At 44.4% G+C, this 15,589-nt stretch overlaps 1 protein-coding gene across 1 annotated transcript; it reads right to left on the bottom strand.

Moving 5' to 3' along the window:
• Positions 1–713: 713 nt before the first annotated feature.
• LOC141139367 (ornithine decarboxylase 1-like) lies at positions 714–11,673 on the bottom strand. The gene is made up of 10 exons (XM_073625387.1): positions 11,632–11,673; positions 11,210–11,344; positions 10,942–11,115; positions 10,677–10,849; positions 9,417–9,551; positions 5,125–5,290; positions 2,758–2,920; positions 2,536–2,648; positions 1,036–1,250; positions 714–949 (listed from the first exon to the last, which is right to left on the bottom strand). Exons 2-10 carry the CDS (start codon positions 11,300–11,302, stop codon positions 826–828), a joined length of 1,356 nt encoding a protein of 451 aa, XP_073481488.1. The 5' UTR covers positions 11,303–11,344; positions 11,632–11,673; the 3' UTR covers positions 714–825.
• Between the last annotated feature and the right edge of the window lie 3,916 nt (positions 11,674–15,589).

Raw genomic sequence — 15,589 nt, 5'->3', positions numbered from 1 at the left:
ACTAAGATTTCGGGCCCTCAATGTAAAATCTCATGTGAATGCGCGCAAGAGCCACTTGCGCATGCACAATGCTTACATGAACCTCACGTGCTTCTAAACGTACTTCCAGGCGCAGCAGGTTATCCCTGCAAAAGTTACTTTCTCATTCTATTTTGGGCATGTCTGTTACTTGGGCAGTTGTTACTTAACTTCCTCACATCACCCCATAATATTTGCATCTCCATCTTCTGTTAATATTAAATAGGAGATGCCATGCGCCATTTCCATATAGGCATACAGATTGCATTCTCCCGTGCGCTGAGACCGCAATAGCAAATGGAGGGTTTGATCTGTTACAGGCGCACAATGGCATAAATGTGGAAATGTGCATTGCGCCTCGCCATGCACCTCTGACGGTGCGCGGCTTTAGTGAATCAACCCCTATGTGCCCATGCACATTAGGATGATTACAGGCATGTTTTGAGCTCAACATTTAGAGCCTAAATCTAAGTGAAAACAGTCCTAAAACTGAATCCAAGCATAATAACTGCTAATAACTATAACAAGGAAGGATAATCCAGATAGCTGCACTCTGATCATAAAAGCCACCTTTATTTTAGCATATTCTTAAAATGACCAGCAACAGCACAGAAACAGCAGTGGGGGGGCTGAAGGGTAATGTGTATCACGCCTGTCTAAGCACTCAAAGCCAGGATGTTTTATGAGCTGGGCTGGCACCTGCATTAAATGAGTGTGCGAGGTATATAGTGGTCAACCGACCTGGGCTGCGTTGGTCGTTTTGTGCTAATTATAACTACTAACATTAAATACACTGGACAATGACAACTACACAATACAATCAATGGAAATCAGCTCTAATCTATTCCTTGTGACACAGGAAACATGGACATCATTCAGCTCCGGCACCTCAGGAACAATACCATGTTCTTGGATAGTATGCATTAATTTCCTATGAGGAAAGAAAAGACATTTTCAAATCAATACTCCCATACCAGCTTTCCTCTAATAGTCTCTTTAGAGCGTGACTTTTCTTACCAGTGTGCTCTTGACATAACGTAAGAGAGAGTTGGTCGCTGAAATCCATTGAAAGCAGAAGATGCAACCACGGTGTAGGCACCCATGTTCTTAAACAGTATCCAGTCCCCCACCTGCATCTCTGGTAGGTCACATTGTTTAATAATGCAATCCTGCCCATCACAAGTTGGTCCCCAAATGCTGCTAGAATAGAATCTCTCTTCTGATTTGGATTCCTGCAATTGAAAAAAAGGGAGAGGTCTCTGAGTTTATGCAGGAATCTGAATATCCAATCTTATTTCCTTTACCATGTTTTAGTTTTACATTTAACTGGACTAAAGGGTTGTAGGCAGATGCAGTCTACTGTCTCTACTGCATGTGACCTCAACAGGGACTGCTCCATCAGCTGTTGGAAAAACACTTTTATTAGTGTTAGCCACCAGCCCTGAAGATTATGGATTCACTGAAGCCATTGACCATCCTATTCATACAGGGGACACACCCCTCCATCCGGGATCGGTACCGCCACATCCCCCTACTTTGTGCCTACTTTGTGCCAAGAGTTTAAGGACTTGCTCCACAATTTGCTACATTTACTCCACAATTTGTCTTAAACAGGGGCTACTGGTAAATTTAGCTGTGCTGGGTGGTAACTAAACTGGCTGACTTGTAGTCTTTGTAATCATTTGAGTTTTCGACCAAGCCAGGTTTAACTGTATTTCCACCCTTCTGTTAATAGGTGGCACTGGTGCCCTTGTCATTAGTATGATGTGCTGCAGTGAGACTGAGTTATGAATATGCATATCTCTTTCAGCCAATCAGTAGTTGTCCCAGGCCACTGAGCAGGCTGAAAGAGAGTATATATTTGGAGGAAATCAGGTGATTGAAGTCCTCCCACCCAGACCTTGGTCTGGAGTGTATGTGTGAGGTACAGCTGCGTTGGGTGAGGCATGGAGTCTAAGGCCTGGCCATGTGCTTGAGGCTCTGCCAGAGAGCCTGTTTGCTGCCTGGGGGCATGGGAGAGGTTCTGCCAGAGAGCCTCTTGTTGCCTGGAGGCTTGAGGAAAAGGATGGAGTTCGGAGATGAAGTAACAGGTTACTCTTCATGGCCGGGGACTGTGGAGAGATTGGGAAAGTGTCAAGAGGAACTCATCCATGGAAACCCTGCACGATGTTGTGGGTTTTTGTTGCTATAGGAGACTGCTGTTGCTACGTAGGTACAGAACATTGGGTGTTGATCTAAGGCCCTTGTTCTGCATTGCTGGCTACCTGGCTGTTTTGTTTTCAGAGTCTGTTGATCTGTCTACCTACTGTCCTAGTGTGATCTGTGCCCTAACCCTCTTTCTATATTTTATAGTTGTGAGCAATAAACTCACTTTTTTTCCCATTCAAAAAGTTACTAGTGTCAATCTTTTCTGCAACTGTCCACACCCATCATTCCGAAGAACCAGCACCCTGAGTTAAAATGTCAGCCATCCCTGATGCTGGGGGTCATGGGGACTCTACACTTCTAAAAGCGTACCTTTTTTTTGACTATACACAGTTCCATCTTAGACATTGAGATTAAGCTGAAGGAGCCATGGATGCCATCATTTACGTAGTACATGAGTGTTTTTTTGGAAGCATCATCTTCATCTAAGAAGAAAAAAAATTAACCTATTAAACAAGAGCATGGGAGACAGCAATAAGACTTAAAGCATGCTCAGGATGACACCAGCAAGTTGTATCAGCGTGCAATACATACCATCAGAGCCCGTCTGTTCAGTCAGCATGACTTTCTTAGCGATAATATTGACAGCCAGTGTAAACGCTGATGCCACATAGTATCTCCCAGGCTCTGCAATAATGTGTACACCCGAGCTAGCAGGGAAATATGTATCTAACGCTGAATTTATCACTGATGTCACCTAAAGAGAATTAAATAAAATGAGCACTGAGTTTATCCCCTGCATTAAGGTAAAAAAGTCCCAGTGGTTGTATGTCCTCCCCATACACCCCCACCACCACCACCTTCCTATATACTTTCCTATCTCGATCCAGCACTGTGCATGTCTTTGAGGGAGTGGGGGGGCAGCGCCAAGCCCTGCTGTGTGTGTCTATGGATGCACGCAGCCAGGCTTGGAAATGAGTCTGCACATGTGCCCCCATAACTAGTGGCACAGAGCAGGTAAACATATCTTGTTTATTATTTTGATTGAACAAATGTATCCTTTATAGCCACTTTAAGTTGCTTAAGAGGCAAATTAAAGTAAATATAACCATACTGATATAGACTCATTTTCTTCAACATGATAAAATTACTCCATGCAAAAAGCAGAAACCCCTCTGCCTCTTTGCAAATGCCATTTCGTTTACACAAGGATACCCTTTTAAACGAAGCCACAAACTCAGGGTAACTCAAGACAACAGGTTTTTGCATCTCCCATAGAGGGTTTGCCCAGGCCAAGGCTCTCTCAGAAAGCAAAGATATCACGAAACCTACTTTGCTTCTGTCCGTGGGAAATGCCTGGGGCAGCATCTCAAAGTATATCTCAACCTGGTTGAGAAACCCACTGCATTGGACTGGATTGGCCACAAATTGCTGGGGAGGTGGAGCGGAACCAGACATACCTCTTATAGAGGTAATACTCAAGGCGGATGCCTGCACAGAAGCTGGAGCAGCAGCAGGGTCGTCCTGCAACATAGGTTGTATCGGGGCAGCCACAGTGGGAGATTGCAGGTGAGCCGTGCAACTCAGGAGCGTTTGTAACGCCATGGCAAACTGATCCATGCGGTGATCCATATCATCCAATCTGGAAAAAATATTACAAACAAGTGGATTGACTGCATCTTCTGAATTCATGGCCTTCGCCTATTGTCAGAAACCATGAAATCAGACCGAGACAGAAGTATATTTAAATCACACTTGTTTAATAATAAAAGTAAAAAGAACAAACGTAGTCAAAACATAGCCAAAGTTCAGTAACCGGAACGGAGAGTCAGCCAAGCCAGAAGTCAGGGATCAAAGTAGTGGAACAGCAAGCAGGATCCAGAGCCAGAAGGGATGTCAGCAAAGTCAGTCTTTAAACAGGAACGCAGGAGGTGTTTCTTGTGATGTTGGCGAAGGCAGAGCTCCTCTTGACTGGACGGCTTAAGTAGGCAGAACTAATGAACAGGATATCAACAACAGCTGAGTAACTGTGAAGAGAGATGGGAGCTGGCAATTAACCGACAGCTGAGCAGCCAGCTCAGAGAAGGAAGGGCTGAGCCCAGCCCTGACAATAGCGCAGACCACAGAATTACAACATATATGGAACAAAATAAGAAGATGGTTCATATCTACTTTAGCAAATGTGGAATTTGGCTGCAGTGGTTGAGTGCCATCATCCCTAATAAATGGAAATGGAGAAATCCCTCAAGGGGTGGGACTATAGCGGCACTGGTTGACTTTAATTTAAGAGATAGTAAGAATGATAAAAATATCAAATTTTATTACAAACTGTACATATACAAAACATCAAGTGAAAATGGTGTATGACAACCGTACATGAATATTGGAAAGATTTGATAGACACCTAACGTGTTTCGGGACTCCTTCAGGATGTGTCTTCAATATACAGTACATACAACTTTCCCAAATTTTGAGTGATAAATCATATTGTGAAGCTTAAGAACATGTATCCGAGGGCTGTTGTTCTGACCTGAAACCCAGCTCGATGTGAACACACGGAACAGGCCCGTAGAGATTCCCCCAGGATGCGGTCTGAAGAGACGGGGGCTGTGTGTCTGTATCAAATCTTTCCAATATTCATGTATGGTTGTCATACACCATTTTCACTTGATGTTTTGTATATGTACAGTTTGTAATAAAATTTGATATTTTTATAATTCTTACTACCTCTTTGACTTTAATCTACCAGTGCCGCTATAGTCCCACCCCTTGAGGGATTTCTCCATTTCCGTTAATTACTTTAGTAAACCCTGTAATCTGTTAGCAGTTTCTAAGTTCCAAACATATACTTAGCCATTTAGCTATCATTATTATTAATAATAATAATAATAATAATAATAATAATAATAATATCAGTCCATTTTGCCTCTAGCTAAGAATCACAATAAAGAGCATTTTTACCTCTTCAAACTTAGGCATAAAATTCTTGGATCCAGGGAAGCCACCACCAATGTCAAGTAAGTGAATGTTGAAGCCAAGTTCAGCTCCCATATCAAAGACACAGCGAGCATCAAATATAGCTTGTACAAAGGTTTGTGGATCTCTGCTGCCACTGCCAACATGGAAGCTAAATAAAGAAAAGGGATATCATAAGTAGGGATGAGCCAAACACCCCCCTGTTCGGTTCGCACCAGAACACGCGAACAGGCAAAAAATTTGTTCGAACACGCGAACACCGTTGAAGTCTATGGGACTCGAACATGAATAATCAAAAGTGCTAATTTTAAAGGCTTATATGCAAGTTATTGTCATAAAAAGTGTTTGGGGACCTGGGTCCTGCCCCAGGGGACATGTATCAATGCAAAAAAAAGTTTTAAAAACTGACGTTTTTTCGGGAGCAGTGATTTTAGTAATGCTTAAAGTGAAACAAGAAAAGTGTAATATTCCTTTAAATTTCGTACCTGGGGGGTGTCTATAGTATGCCTGTAAAGGGGCGCATGTTTCCCATGTTTAGAACAGTCTGACAACAAAATGACATTTCAAAGGAAAAAAAGACATTTAAAACTACTCGCGGCTATTAATGAATTGTTGGTCCGACAATACACATAAAAGTTCATTCATAAAAACGGCATGGGATTCCCCCACAGGGATACCCCGAACAAAATTTTTTTTTAAATAAAATGGCGTGGGGGTCCCCCTAAATTCCATACCAGGCGCTTCAGGTCTGGTGTGGATTTTAAGGGGAACCCCACGCCAAAATAAAAAAAAAAGATGGCGTGGGGTCCCCCCAAAAATCCATACCAGAACCTTATCCGAGCATGCAACCTAGCAGGCCGCAGGAAAAGAGGGGGGATGAGAGAGTGCCCCTCTCTTCCTGAACCATACCAGGCCACATGCCCTCAGCATTGGGAGGGTGCTTTGAGGTAGCCCCCAAAGCATCTTGTGCCCATGTTAATGAGGACAAAGGCCTCATCCCCACAACCCCTGGCCGGTGGTTGTGGGGGTCTGCGGGCGGGGGGCTTATCGGAATCTGGAAGCCCCCTTTAACAAGGGTGCCCCCAGATCCCACCCCCCCCCTGTGTGAAATGGTAATGGGGTATAAAAGTACCCCTACCATTTCACAAAAAAGTGTTAAAAATGTTAAAAATGACAAAAGATGACAGTTTTTGAAAATTCCTTTAAAGTCTTCTTCTTTCCATCTTCTTCGGGTCTTCTTCCTTCTTTCTTCGGTTTCTTCCTCCATCTTCTTTTTCCTCTGGTTCTTCCTCTGATCCTCTGCTTCTTGCTCTGGTGTTCTCGACGGCATCTTCCTCCGCGGCGTCTTCTTCCCCGCTTTGTGCTTGGGCCGCTCCGCATCCATGGGAGGCTCCCGCTGTGTGACGCTTCTCTTCTCATGACACTTCTTATATAATGGAGGGCGGGGCCACCCGGTGAACCCGCCCCCTCTGCCGCACGGGGACTTGACGGGGACTTCCCTATGGCTTTCCCCGCAGTGGAGGATTAAGATGGTCATGGGCCCCTAGGCTACTTTTTGTGTGGCCCCCTCCTAAGCATGCTTTACTAGAAAATAAATTATTTAGTGCCATGTGTAAAGGGGTAGACCTATATTACACGCCTCAAGTGCAACTCTCAGGTCTACAGCCCAAACACATTCAGACATGAGCCTACTATAAACAGCAATGCCACAGAAAAAAGCATTCAAAATACACCTGCAAGCTGGTAACAGATTTTACCTTTCTAAACCAACAGTTAGGCCAAAAACGTCTGCAGCAGCTCCTGTTTAACTGAGGCAAAATCACAACATCCTGACAGAGACCAATCGAAACGCTGTGTAATATTCCAATAGAATAATGTAATAATGTCCATGAGGGCTATAATAATGTCCATAAAGTTCATGGAATAATAGCACTTGTGTAAGGCAGCCTCGTTGAAGAAAAAGAAGCAATCCTCTGAGCACTCTGAAAATGAACAAAAGGTGCCACTCTAATGCAGGCCATACACGGCCGAATTTCGAACAAATTTTCTTTTCAAAATCAGAATGTTCGTTTTTTTTTGTGATCCGATGATGCCATCATTGATTTTTGAAATTTGGCCGACCAAGCCTTCAATTTTACCGCATGTCGCTACAGAAAAGAATTTTCGTGGCCGAGAATCTTCTTTTCTCTCCGTAAATTTTCTTTTCTTATTACATTTCTCGCACGATTCTCCCATCATTGATTAGAAAATCGTTTGTTTTTCTAAAAATTTCCAACATGTCCGATTCCTAAAATTTGATTGCTGCACAAAAATCGGCCGTTTTTGCAGCCCACTAATGGTGCGAAATTCATACGAAAATTCTTTCATACGATTTTCGAAAGAAAATTCTTACGAAATTCGTGTATGGCCGGCATAAGTGATATTTTTATTAATTTATATATATTTATGTATATGTAGAATAAAAACAATGTAAAAATGGATGGGGAGACCTTTTTGATAGTGCTGTGTGGGCCCATAAAACAAAGAAGGTGTGTAATGCTGAAAAAAGGAGGGGATAAAGAATGTGCAAGATGAAAAAAAGGGTTTGAAGAAATAATGATGATGGATGGTTTCATGGTTTCCCGAATAGTTCTGAACAATCGCAGCATTATCCAATGCACGGAGCGTTTTGTCAACCTATCAGTGTCACTCACTGGCTGTATATCCTGCCCAATCACAGCCTGCGTTAGGCCTGAGGAAGGAGCGTAGCTCCAAAAAAGCGTTGCCTATTCGTGCCCGCTTCCGGAAGTGACGTCATCCTGCTGGTTCCCACCGTGCATTCCAACGGCAGGAAGTGCCAGCATCCATTGGCGCAGCCTGTCCATCGGACACCACTGCAATCCAGGAAACGGACCAGACTCACTCACAGGATATCCGGCAGCTTTTGCCAACATGCTTGTTCACTATGTACCTTTGTGAGTACCTTTTTTACAGTTTTTTTAAACTCCATGTTTTTTACTGCACTTAGAGTGGCGCCTTTGTTTCATTTTCAGAGTGCATATAACACGCACCCTAACATTAAGAGGGAAGTTTCAGGAAAAAAAACTTCCCACAGCCCCCTGCACAGTACACAGCCCCCCTGCACAGTACACAGACCCCTTTCCCTGCACAGTACACAACCCTCTGCACAGTACACAGACCCCCTGCACATAACACAGCCCCCTTTCCCTGCACAGTACACAGACCCCCTGCACATAACACAGCCCCCTTTCCCTGCACAGTACACAGACATCTCACATCTGCATAGTACACAGACCCCTTTGCCTGCATATCACACAGGCCTCTTTCATTATAAAGACCCCCAGTCTCCTGGGAAAGAATACTCTAAAGTTGAGAAAACATCACTGCCAGCCCTTTCTTATACAGTGCTCCTCCTTTGTCACTCATTGCAAATCAAAGCTTCTAAATACCTCAATTAACGCCGTTCTTCATGACCCGGTCATGTGACTGCTCTCCTCTGCTATTTCATTGACGGTCACATGACCGCTCTCCTCCTGCAATCAAAGGCTACACTCGGGAAGGAGGTGGAGCGGGAGGAGGAGAGCGGCCAGACAGAGCAGCTTTAATTGAGGTATTAAGAGACTTCCATTTACATTGAGAGTGACACACGAGGAGCTTTGCATGAGAAAGGGCTGGCACTAATGTTTTCTCAACTTTAAAGTATGCTGGCAGTGCTGTCCCAGGGCCAGGAGAGGCGGTACAGCCGGCCTGCCCCCCCCCAATGGGTGGCACCCGGGGCGGACCGCCCCATCCCCGCCCCCTGTTGGTAAAAAAACATTTATCAGCGTATTCGTATAACACGCAGGCATGGTTTTTATTTTACATATACATAAATATATATAAATTAATAAAAATATCATGGCCAATTGGGGGCCCTTGCACACGTGGGGCCCTAGGCTGCAGCCTAGACCAGCCTGTGCATTAATCCACCCCTGTTTCCCCGTGACGTCAGAGGGGGTGGGGTCACCCAGTTACGCAACGGGTGACCCCGTCCCCCTCTGACGTCACGGGGAAAGCCATAGGGAAGTCCCCGTCAAGTCCCCGTGTATCAGAGGGGGGCGGGGTCACTGGGTGGCCCCGCCCTCCTTTATATAAGAAGTGTCGGAAGAAGAGAAGGTGCCAAGGTTCACCATCACTGTCCTAAAGTATTATCGGACCTTACCATTTTATATTAATAGCTTACATTTTTTTATCTGTGTGTGGTTAAATTAAAGAGGGACTTCCGGACAAATCCATACCTTACGCCAATGACATCAATGTTCAATTCTTTAGCACGCTCCAGAAGCAACCTGCTTGTTTTAAGAGTGGCACCAAACTTCATACTTAGCGGACACTCAGCCTTGGAGTCATCTGTGACTATACGCAAAACAAGCCTGAAAACAAAGGCAGAGAACTTTTCTTGTTCCATTATAGCCACAGAAAAACTGTTAAACATCCCACTTTTAGGCTTTTGATCCAAATAAAATAAATATGACTCGTTATGTTACAACATAAATTCTTCAGGAATTTAGTACTATTTCTCCAGCCATTTTTATTATTATTATTATTATTATTATACAGGATTTATATAGTGCAACAGTTTACGTAGCGCTTTACAACTTGAGGGTAGGCAGTACAAATACAATACACTTTAATACAGTAGGAATCAGAGCTCCTTTGCCAACATAACAGTCTAGCATACCACAGAAGATCAGGCCTGTGCCAAATAAGTGTATACATTGACATTCCCAAAGCAACTACTGCAAAATTTAATAAAATCATTATAAAGTAAACATGTTTGTCATTTTGGACATGTCAGGGAAGTGTGTTCTGGTGACAGCTGTATTTACATCATGTATTCTCTCACTTCCTGATGGTTTACACAGGACAGGAGTTAAAGTGTAAGTTCACCTTTTTAAAAAAAAAAGAAAAAAGGAAGGTAAACATCCTACACCATCCACACCCCCTGGTTCCCGCTGCACTTACCTTTGTGGATGATTAGCTGTCACTGCCCACACAGCTGGTGTAGCAGTCTGAAGATATGAAATCCCCCTCTTCTTCCCCCTCCTTTATGTAGAGCTTCTGGGACGGACCAGACCGACTCTAATTGGTCAAAGCTTTAACGTTCCAGCACTGACCAATCAGAATCACACTGATCCATCCTGGAATCCCTAGGGGGAGGGAGAGCGGGGGATTTCATATCCTCAAACAACTACACCAGCTGTGTGGGCACTGACAGATAATCACCCACAAAGGTAAGTGCAGCGGGGACTGAGGGGTGTGGAGAATGTAAGCTGTTAGTTCTCATTTTCATTCATTTTTCTGATAAAAGGTGAACTTAATACTTTAAGGTAAATCTTTCTAAACAGACCATAAGTAGTGGCATAGGTTCTAAACATTTCATATGCTAAAGACAAAGCTTTAAGTTTTCCATAGATTAAGCTGCCATTTATTTGTATTATATTACACAGGTATATACAGAATGTTTTATAAAGCATTTATATCATTTAGTTCCTTACTTGGCATTGGGGTGATTCTTGGCCACTTTCATTAGTTCCCCCTCGCTATCAAATGTCATCTTCCCAACACCACAGCTTGCTGCATATTTTATCTCTGAAATTTGTTTACATGGGTTGGCATAAATGATTCTCTCTGGTTGTACACCAATGTTCTGGACAAGCTGAATTTCAGCCTGAGGAGAAATGGAAATATTAGAACACATATGGCATTTATAAAAGAAAACTTTAGATAGATTTTTCTCCTGGCTCCTGTTCTATTACACACCTTGCTGGCACAATCAAATCCTGCCCCCAAAATGGCTATTGTCTTCACAACGGCTTTGCTGTCATTACATTTAACAGCATAAAATGGAGTTACACGTGGAAGTAATTTATTCCACTGGATATGTTTCTTTACAATGTCACCAAGATCAGCTACATAAAAGGCATCCTTGTCATCCTGGAAAAATCCAAGGCATTTACTAAGGTTAGATATTTCAACAGTCATTACATCTGCAACCAAGCCTCTATACAACATTACTTGAGATACTTACAGAGAAGGAAACAGCATTGATTTTCTGTTCCAGGATGTCCCGGGCAGTAAATCCTTCCTCAAGAAAGCTAAAGTCAAAGCTAAAGCTATTCATTCTCTCTGAGTTACAAGCCCAATTAATGAAGAATGCAACAAACTGTAAAAGAGAAGACAGGCATGTAAGAGATGGTGTTTCATGCAAAGAGGGTCTCAGCTTTGCTCCCAAGGTGGTTGTATGATGAAAAAGAAGCCCCTCAGATAGCACAAGATGTACTTCCAGCAGAGGATCTGTTCTTTGCTGCTGGGCTGTTGGTGTTCTACATGAAAAAGCCATCAAAATGCATAAATTCAATCAACATAGTAAGACCCAGCATGTCATAATATGCATCAGAAACCAAATATATTTCAACCAGCCAACAATATATTTCATATATCTTATATTACCAATCCTAGGAGGTGAACACTTCTTAATATATCCCCCTTTCTGTGAATGCTCTCTACTGGTGTCTGGCGTCCAGTTCTTTAAACCAGTTACTCCCATTCACCATCATGAGGAATATATAATTGGTCCAGAGCACAATCATATCTTTCTCACAAAAGTGATTGGATGTAACTGAAAATTCTTTGATGTCATAACATGGGTGTACACAACAATGCTGTCTGTCAGGATATCAGGTGTTGGTATCCTGTAAAACAAGCATGACCAGATATGTATGTGTAGCCAAGGGTTTGCTACTATAGTTATTATAGTTGAACAGTTTGTTGTTGTTTCAAATGAGTTTGACTCCCTCTAGGAGTCAAACTCAAACTCTTTTAGCATTTTCTTTACTCATTGAGAAGGATTGCAAAGTATTGTGGGAGATGTAGTTTGGAGGAGGAAGTGACTCTGTTAGCTGAATCAGCTCTGAACTACGGGACAGACAAGGCAAAGCACGCAGAACTGCCTGCTGGGAGGAAGGATAAAGGACAGGCGCAGCCTGCTTTCAGCCTCTCTGGAAGCCATTCAACACCTGCCAGCAGGAGGTCTATGTGTAACCAGGAGTGAGAGACTGTGGCCTATACAGCGAAGAGCTGGATCGCCCACCTCTGAGGGATCTCGGAGTACAGCCTTGCTATCCTAGCAAGTGAACTGGCCTGCGCTTCAGAGCAACTGGAAGCCCCTGCACTTCAGCCCATCGGGAGTTGCAGCACGGCACAGTGGCTTCATCTTCACCAGAGGAGACACCAGAAGGGGATTCTGGATGGAGCCTCACAGCCATTGGAGTCCATTGTGGTGAGAGGGCACCTGCCCATTCCAGTAAAGAGTACAGTATTGCTGAGTGTGTTCTTTTACAGGTGAGACTTGTTGTTGCTGGTGAGACTTGTAGTTCCACGGAAGTGAATCTACTTCTTCACAGGCATCATACAGCTGAACTTTGGGGCTTTGTCTTTTCCCCCTGCGCTGTAAGGTCAGTACTGTATTGCACTCACACGTAAGGAGGAATCTACACGTGGTGATATTTCTTCAGTTAAGCAGTCATCAGCATATTGTTTGTTCTTTTCTTTCCCTTTGTCTTTGTGGATTACAAATACTGCAGTTTAAACATCAGGCTAGCTGAAGATATCCGGTGTTGAAAAAACTTTCATCATCTTCCTCTTTTACCAAGCATTGCTGCTCTACTTATAAGTTGAACTCCGAAATATAGCCTAGGGGGAGCCATTGAGTATATGCTAGACTATACACTGTGTTTTTGAATGTAAAGAATACATACTGCATTTTGGTCTGTGTGTTGAGACCTCAGCGGGAAGGTATTTAATATATGTCTTGAAGATATTATGTACCTATCTTTTCTGTGCTCCTGTTCACATATACCCCTTTCAGGTTAATATGAGGTTATATGTTCTGTATATGTGCGTTAAGTGATAACTGTTGCCAATCATAACTTGTTCATTCATGCTTTTCATTGTGTTCCATTACTTATCTCAGTAAATCTTTCTGAGTGGTTCAGTGATATCGTGCAAGTTTCTTATTGCTAACACCACATTGCAGAATGGACCCCTGGGTGTCAGTGGTAAGAGAGGATCTGCAGAGTCGGGGTAGCCAGTGGGGTATAGAGTCAATCAGCAGCCCCCATGGGGGTACTGCTACATTTGGAGGTCCCACCGAGATATTCCATCTGGGGTACCCGAGCAGATCAGTTGATGTGTCCAGGGTGGAATAAATCATGGACTCAGCCACTGCCGAGTGGAGCCAGGAGTATGGGAGCTGGTTGGAACAAACTACGGTTCTGAGGCTACCAGAAGTCCGGTGTTTTTAAGAGAGGTACGGCAGTTGATGAGAAAGGCTGTCCCAGAACAGGGGTCCTACCTCTTGGACCTGAAACATGACTTGGAGGAAGAGTGTACCTATGTCCTTCTAGAATGGAAAGAGAGTATTCCGGCGGAGTTCCAGAAGAAGGTTATGAGCCTAGCTGAAGGCTTGGATGGCCAAGTGATCCCAGTACAGCTGCCGGAGGAGACTGGTGAGAAGTCCCCTGGGTCACCACCAGGGAGCCCTGTTGCATGCAGTCCAACTGTCGGTAGTCTAAATGCAACCGGTCCAGCAGCAGGAAGCCCAATGGCGGGGATGCCTCCTGCTTCATTCTATCTAGACATGAGTCTCCTAGTTGACAGCCTGATACAGAGTCACAACAAGTCCGCCAATCAGGGATATCGGAAGTTACTGACCTTCTCAGGCCGTGTCCCCAGACCTGATGGGGAAGAAGAATTTGATAGCTGGATCAGGCTATGCAAGCCCTAGAGGAGTTGAATGTGTCGGGAACAGTGGAAAGACAGAGTATCAGCGAGAGTCTCCGCAGTCCAGCAGCGCATGTCATCAGATGCTTAAAGAGGGGAAAACTGGATTGTGAGGCCATGGACTATATCGAGGCTCTCTATGCAGTTTATGGAAGGGTAGAGAAGCTACCTGATCTGATGTGCAAGTCTGAGCATACCCACCAGTGGAGGGGAGAGAAGTTGTCTGAATATATTGCCCGGTGGATCAAATTCTGCACCAGATCATCTTTAAAAAAGGTATCGACCCCCGGGAGTCGGACAGAGTCCTATTGGATCGCATCCTACAAGGTGCCAGGCCAAACCATCCTATCGTGCTCCAATTGCTCTTGAAGGGTACCCGAGAGGCCCCTTCTTACCCAGAGTCGATGGGGTTAGTGAGAGAAGAGGAGGCTCTCCTGGATGAAAAGAATTAGGAGGCTCGACTTGCAGTAAAGACACCCCAGAAGAGTGAGAAGATAGTCGCACAATCAGTTCAGGTGGATGCCAGGCGTGGTGGATGAAGAGTCTGAGTGTGGGGAGCGCACTAAGACCTCTGTAGTGCAATCCACCCCAAAAGTTACTTCTGTCATGTCATTAGAAAGTGGAGCTCAAGTTCAAGAACAGGTACAACCAGCTTTGTTACATGTGATGGAAGCCCAGGTCAAAGCTCAGGCTGAGCGGACGGGCATTCGGAAATGCTAGAAAGTGTGGTGTCCACAAAAGGAAGTTAATACTGAACTGTTGGAGGAGTTGGTGAAGATATTACAGAAATTGCTGAAAGACCAGCCGGCTGGAAACTCCAGGGGGTCTTAGTGAGGGAGCCAACTGAGAACCCCGATGAGAAACAGAGCTCCAGGAAACAAAGGAAGAGAAGGGCCAGAACAAGGCTGCAGAAGGGAAGAGTTGCCCGATCACTCTGGTCATCCTCACAGTCAAGTAACCCGGGTCAGGGAGCCAGGTGCAGAAAGTCAATGCTTTACCATCACCTACGGCCACAGTCGGGTCCTACCAGAACACCCCTAAGAAATTTTGTCAGTCTGGCCGAAACAAAATTGGTCTGGCGACACCATCTAGGGTCACTGTTAGGTCCCCACAGAGTGCATTAAAGGAAAGGAATCTTAGCCGCACTCAGGATACTGCTACCAGTTTCCCAGAAAAGTTAGTGGGGCCGCCCCCAATTGTGCCTGTACAAATAGAAGGCGTCTATGCCAAAGCTTTACTAGACACAGGGGCCCAGGTCACGTTATTATACCGGGATTTCTATGACAAACACCTGAGCCACATTCCTTTATGCAAGCTGGAAGAGCTCGAGATCTGGGGAATTGGAACTGCTAGATGTCCATATGATGGCTACATCCCTATCCAGATATCCTTTGGGCCAGCAGCTGTTAGAAAAGAAGAGGCTTTCGACACCTTGGCTGTCGTGTATCCCAGACCACCTGGGGCCGGGCGAAATTCCATATTGGTGGGAACCAATACTGACGTAGTGAGAAGACTGTTATCATCAGTGCTGAGTGAAGATGGATCCACCAAGAACAAGATTCACCCGCAGTTACTGAAAGCTTGTCAGCGAGTGGCAAGAGAGAAGAAGGCCCCTAAAGGAGGAGTG

The sequence above is a fragment of the Aquarana catesbeiana genome, linkage group LG04 (assembly GCF_042186555.1).
Source record: "Aquarana catesbeiana isolate 2022-GZ linkage group LG04, ASM4218655v1, whole genome shotgun sequence".
In the NCBI taxonomy this organism is placed as follows: domain Eukaryota; kingdom Metazoa; phylum Chordata; class Amphibia; order Anura; family Ranidae; genus Aquarana; species Aquarana catesbeiana.
Note: the sequence above shows the minus strand (reverse complement) of the source record. Positions and strands in the feature narration are given on the sequence as shown.